The 6,043-nt window shown below is 40.8% G+C and overlaps 1 protein-coding gene across 1 annotated transcript; it reads left to right on the plus strand.

Annotated features, from left to right (window-relative positions):
* The first annotated feature begins 2,526 nt into the window (after positions 1 to 2,526).
* On the plus strand, positions 2,527 to 6,037 carry fstl3 (follistatin-like 3 (secreted glycoprotein)). The gene is made up of 5 exons (XM_005734023.1): positions 2,527 to 2,755; positions 3,142 to 3,327; positions 4,951 to 5,166; positions 5,264 to 5,491; positions 5,602 to 6,037. Exons 1-5 carry the CDS (start codon positions 2,686 to 2,688, stop codon positions 5,652 to 5,654), a joined length of 753 nt encoding a protein of 250 aa, XP_005734080.1. The 5' UTR covers positions 2,527 to 2,685; the 3' UTR covers positions 5,655 to 6,037.
* The last annotated feature ends 6 nt before the right edge of the window (positions 6,038 to 6,043 follow it).

The following is a 6,043-nucleotide window of genomic DNA, read 5'->3' on the forward strand; positions in this document are numbered from 1 at the left end:
GTTACAATGTTGTTTTTTTAAAGAAAAATAAAAGGAATATAAAATAATGTGACAAGAATTTTAATTTTCTCATAATTTGAATGACAGTGTGATTGTATTTTATGGTTTTTAAATAAAAAAAAATATGTGTGTGTGTGTGTGTGTGTGTGTGTGTGTGTATACACACACATATACATATAGAACATCTATGTACACAAAGCACTTGAAACAGATGGGCTAGAGCAGTAGAAGACTAGACTGGGTGCCACTAAGAACAAGGAAACTGAAGCTAACCCTTACCAAATACAATACAGTAGAAGATTGGGGTTGCCTTATCTGAGTCTGGATATCTGTTGACATTCAGATAGTAGCATCAGAATTTGGTATAAACACGATCAATCCCAGTGTGGTGGTGTGGGTAGAATTGGCACATCTTGAGGCCCATTCTACCAACTGAGCATTCTTTAAACTCCACAGCCTGAGTATTGTTGGTGACAATGTACATATTTATGACATTAGTGCATCCATCTTCCTATTTACTGATTCTGCTTCCAGCAGGATAACGCACCATATCACAAAGCTCAAGTCATTGAACATTGTACTCAAACTGCCTCCAGTCACCAGATCTAAATCCTATAGAGCAGCTTTCAGATGTGGTGCATTGAGAGATTTCCCGAGAAATGCCTAGAAATCTGCATCTGTGCGATACTGTCTTGTCAATATGGATCAAAAACTCTGATGAATGTTTCCATTACCTTGTTGAATCTATGCCACAAAGAATTAAGGCAACTCTGAAAGCAAAAGGGGATCCAGTGAATGCATATCCCTAGTTATAAGCTAAATGTGTGTGAGCAAAGATAAAACCCTGCTATATTATATACACCAAACCACTCCACTAGATGGCAGTGGTGTGTTTTTTAAAAAAAAAAACTTTTTTTGGTGATCTACAGAATGACACCGAACCCCACACCTGCCTTGTCGGGGATGTGCTGACAAGGCAGGTGTTGACTGTTCCACGATGGAAACAGTCTACGCTGGATTTTTTTCATGGTACTCCAAAGAGCCCTGCCACTTGAAAAAGACTAGAATCCCACAAAAATGGGACACATTAAATTCTCTAATAAAAATCATACAGCGGATGCTCCAAAATTCCCACCATCCTGTATTCATTGTATCACTCAGCAGTGATGATCCAAACCATATGAGGGGCTCAGTGGATCTGCAGAAACCCAGCAAGGAGGCAGGCCACCCACAGCCATTACTTGCTGCGCTCTTTTCGTCTTTCCTCCCCTCCTAGGTCACGCAGCATTCCTTCGTTGCCCTGGGGATCTCCGTTGAAGAAGCCAACATCATTCACGAAGACTCAGATACTGCAGCATATGCTACCTCCATTTCCCCCTCAACCATCAAAAGGGAACATTAAAAATAAAGCTGTGACAGACAGATGGGCAGACTCGCATAACTTTGTCATTACCTCTCAGTGTCAGGGGGTGAATGAGTGCAGGAAAGGAGGAAAAGCAGAGCAGATGTCCTGATCTGACACAGTATTAATATAGATTAGGCTCTACTCGCTCCTAGTGTGCCATTTCTAAAGACTGGGTGGTGTTACATGAACATTGTTGTCCCTGCGCTTGACAGATATTGTATATATGTCCACATTTAAAAAAAAAATTTTATTGAATGTTTTCAGTCTCGCTGCTTGTGGCTGTCTGTGTTTGATCGTAGATTAGCAATGAAAGGACAGACATGTATGTCATAGTTTTGTTTATTGAACTTGATATATTGCCCAAGGGCAGACCACCTTCACTCCCACTCTTTCCTTCGTCTCTCAGTATTATTCTAACCGCAGCTGTACAGCGAAACATAAGCATTCATTGATAAACCCAGACAGTCAACAAAATAAGGAATGACAGTGCTGGCGAGGCAAATTGCTTCATGTATTCGGATTTGCTAGATACATATAATTATAGGCACTGGATAATAATTTGTAGCTTTGTTGTGGGGAACTTTTGCCTTCTGCTGGATTTACACTACAGAAAGAACAGTTTAGGGTCACTTCAAAAGAACAATGAGATAAGAAATAAGTGTGTCATTTCAATGGGCCATGTCCCAAAACCACACAGAGCAGCCGATAGAAAGAAAAAGGAGAATAAGTATCTCCAAGCTGTGCCCCATTAAAGGCTAAATGAAATTATACAAAGTAAAACATATTGGACCCCAACGGGCAACAAAAAGGTTACATCCAAAGGTTCATCTTTTAATTAATAGTATATAAGGAAACACTGCTGTCTTTAGAAAAACTTAATGTTTTATAAAGAAAAGGCTATTAAAAAACAAGCCCTTTTCATGATTTTTATTATTTAGTGTGGTGTAAAAAGGTTTTGTGAGGTCATATAAGTGCCCTCCGTCTAGTGCTGCAGGGCATGGATCATTTCCCGACTCTGGAAATTGAGTCAGAGTCAAACTGTGTCCTGCCCTGGCTTATTACTGGCTGAGAGGATCGCCCATCCCAGCAGCATAAATATTTATACAGAGGGGGAACGACATCACTTATTCACAACACATTCATTCACTTAAGGCAGAGCTACTTGCAAAGTTAACTCAGAGTGATCAGCTCTATTTGCCAAAGGACCATCACCTTTTCTTCTAGGTGTTTGCTGAGACAACCTTTTGAGAAGAAGTTTTTAAACTAACTCAGAATACACAATGAACGTTTTGATTTCAGTTTTGGGGGTGATTCTCGCTTTCTGTCAGATTGGGAGGAATCCTGTTAGCGGTGAGTAGATGTTTTCCATTTTTTCCATATGTTGAACAAAATGTCCTATGCTTTAAAAATCATAGCAGAAATGTTGGTAAAATGATCACTGTGAAAGAAGGATTTTGACAAAACCCCAATCCATTTTTCTCCTGTTTTGCATGTACATTTTTGTAAATTCGAAATAAGCTATTTACTACTGATATGTGTTTAAAAAAAAACCCTGACATATGTAATATATAGTGTTCTAGATGGTATAATATTTTTAAAAAGACAAAGATTTGTGACAAGACTTATGAAGTGTGATTGACAATCGTTCATAATAACACGATACACTTCCTAAGTGTTTCTGTAACAAAGATAAATATTCCTATAATAATTAACATCTGTTATGGCACCATCTCCAGCTGGGATGTGCTGGCTGCAGCAGAGTCAAGATCAAAGGTGCGACATGGTGCTGATGAGAGGGGTGACCAGGGAGGAGTGCTGTGCCGGGGGACGCCTGGACACAGCGTGGTCCAACACCAGCCTGCCCATGAATGAAGTCAGCCTGCTGGGCTTCCTGGGTATTGTCTCCTGTAAACCATGCAAAGGTAAACAAACCATTAAGAAAGTAATGAGTTGCATCTGCCAAGTATAAGAAGCAAGTTGCATGTACTGCTCTTAGTCACTGCCATTAACTGTAAAAAGATGCTGCCTAATTCTTAACAGTCATATTCTTTCGAATATTTACTGCGCTTGGTCTGCTACTGTAGTTAGTTTAAGGTGAGTACATGGAATAACAGCTGATACACTAGATATAATTTGCGCACTTAAAAACAAAGCTTAAATATATATTGGGTTTCGATTAATACACTGGGGATTCCATTGCATAATGTAACAATTGTGTCTCTTGGAGAGAGAAGGTCCATTTGAGTCATTTGTGAGATATTTACACAATGAGTTCCCAGTGCAGCTTTCTAACAAATTGCAGACGAGGATCAAGGAGAGGCATTATACGAAACTCCAGCTGTCCTGAGAAGCTTCCTGCCATGGAATTTCTGCAAGGTTCATTCAGGTTCGCTTGCAGATCAATTCTGTTTTCATAAGCAGAACTAGCATGTGAACAATGTTTTTTTTCTTTTCTTTCCATGTTTAATAAGTTCCACTAAAAAGACAAGACTAGCTACTGGCATTTTTGGATACACTCAGCCCCATGTTTGCCTTGGTGTGTCACATGGCTCATCATGGAGAAGTTGAGATGTGAATTCTGTTTAGATAAATTTTAAATAAGCAGAAAGAACACAGTTAAAGCTTTGTTAAAATGCCACTTGCATAAAAATAAACCGCTGTAACTTATGGGCAATTAATGAGGCTGGTGGAAACCAAAGCTAGTTAAAAAGGAGTCCTGTTTTCTTTCACAAACAGGAAAATGTTTTCCTGCATTCTGAAATTTGCCCAGACACCTGGGAATCATAATGTCCTGCGCTATTTTGATAGTTTGGATTTCTGTAGGAGGAAAACATCAATATTTTCAACCATGTTGTGTCATGCCAAATAAATAACAAGCAATAGCTAGCAACTCTGGACATTAGTGGCATATGCAGAGGACATGAAGAGAAGGTATACAGACAGCAAGACAGAAAGGGAGAGATTGAAATCAACCATAGAAACAGACCAGGGGAGTCGAGCAATGAAAACACAGCTTTGAAATAAAACAGGATATTAAAGTACTGTTGGAGACAGGAAATAAGTTCCCGATTGTTTACAGAATCCTCGGGACTCGGAGCTCATCAGGAATCATCTCCACAGACTCAGAAACCCGGGAAGAGACCTGTATGCACTGTCTCATGTTGATTTTGCGCTAGGATTACAGATCGTCCTGTGCTTTGACATTATGAGGTGTCGGAATAGCCTGTAGCTTCCTCGTTTTTCAGCCCGTAAACTTTCCTGACAGCTTTTTGAACTCCTTCCTCACAGCCTCCGCACAGTCTGTGTGCAGCCATACACAGATCTGTTATGAAAACACGCCAGCCTCACATTCCATCGGGCGAGACACCTCTGTGTGTAACGGTCAATAAAGAGATGTGATTATTATAAATATTGTGCAAGGTGGGAATTGTGTTGTGATCTGGGAAAAAACCCAGGTTTCCAGCTTGTTTTGTATGAAAACGCAGGTGAATCACCTGATGTCTGCAGTCTTGTTAATACGGTAACATTACACTGTGCTTTTGTAGAGACATGTGAGGGAGTCAGATGTGGTCCCGGGAAGGTTTGCAAGATGAAGACAGGAAGGCCTCAGTGTGTTTGCTCTCCAGACTGCTCTCACATTACCCGGAGGCATCCTGTGTGTGGCAGCGATGGGAAGACATATAAGGATGAGTGTTCTCTGCTTATGGCACGCTGTATGGGACACCCAGACCTTGAGGTCATGTACCACGGAGAGTGCAGAAGTAAGTTCATCCTTCCCTGGAAGCTAAGCTGTTTTGTTCTTAAGCATTCCAACAATTCTGTTGCCCTAATGCCTTTTATTTTTCTTTATTTCCCCAGAGTCGTGCTCCAGTGTTGTGTGTCCAGGAACTCACACCTGTGTGACCGACCAGACCAACAGTGCTCACTGCGTCATGTGCCGCACTGCACCTTGCCCAATACCCATGCCGTCTGAGCACCGTATCTGTGGTAATGACAACGTCACTTACCCAAGCGCCTGCCACCTCCGCCGGGCTACCTGCTTCCTCGGCCGCTCCATAGGAGTCCGCCACTATGGGCACTGCAACAGTAAGATTGCTCAAACACCTGCCAGCTTCTACTTTTTACCTGTCTTTACATCGCTGTGACATTGTTTGCTACAATAAAGTCATTTATGGCTCTTTTTTTGTTTGTTGCAGGTCCATCTCGGAAATTTCACATCTTGGATGGCAGTGAGGAAAACGCAGTCTAGATGGTCGATTCCTGACGCAGCCCCTTTTTGCAGGATATGACCCGATCAAAAAACATTTTTGCTCCACTAGCTTCCCATAAGGAACTTTTTTTTTTGACAATCACTCCCCCCTCCCCCCTTTCTACATATTAATGGTAGATGTGATATGAGACACCTCTGTTGGAAGAGAGGTGTTTAATAACACACACATGCCTCTAAAAAGCTATTTTTTGTTAACTATGTTTCAGTTTGGAAAGTGGAGGCAGATGAATGCGTTTGTCATGAGACAGATATATCTCATGAGCTCTTTGGGAGATGTGTGCATATTGTAAATAGAATACCAGTACTATTTATTGGAGAAGGTATTAAAACTCTATTTATGTTTTTTAGCCTGGTAAAAAAAAAAAAAA

The sequence above is a fragment of the Pundamilia nyererei genome, unplaced genomic scaffold (assembly GCF_000239375.1).
Source record: "Pundamilia nyererei isolate P.nyererei 1_Seehausen unplaced genomic scaffold, PunNye1.0 scaffold00056, whole genome shotgun sequence".
Taxonomy (NCBI): Eukaryota; Metazoa; Chordata; class Actinopteri; order Cichliformes; family Cichlidae; genus Pundamilia; species Pundamilia nyererei.

What these genes read in the sequence shown, in the direction of transcription:
- fstl3 (XM_005734023.1), top strand. Translation starts at nt 2,686, where the DNA reads ATGAACGTTTTGATTTCAGTTTTGGGGGTGATTCTCGCTTTCTGTCAG. An exon ending in CTCCTGTAAACCATGCAAAG is followed by an intron (nt 3,328 to 4,950) that starts GTAAACAAACCA and finishes GTGCTTTTGTAG; the next exon opens with AGACATGTGAGGGAGTCAGA. An exon ending in CCACTATGGGCACTGCAACA is followed by an intron (nt 5,492 to 5,601) that starts GTAAGATTGCTC and finishes TGTTTGTTGCAG; the next exon opens with GTCCATCTCGGAAATTTCAC.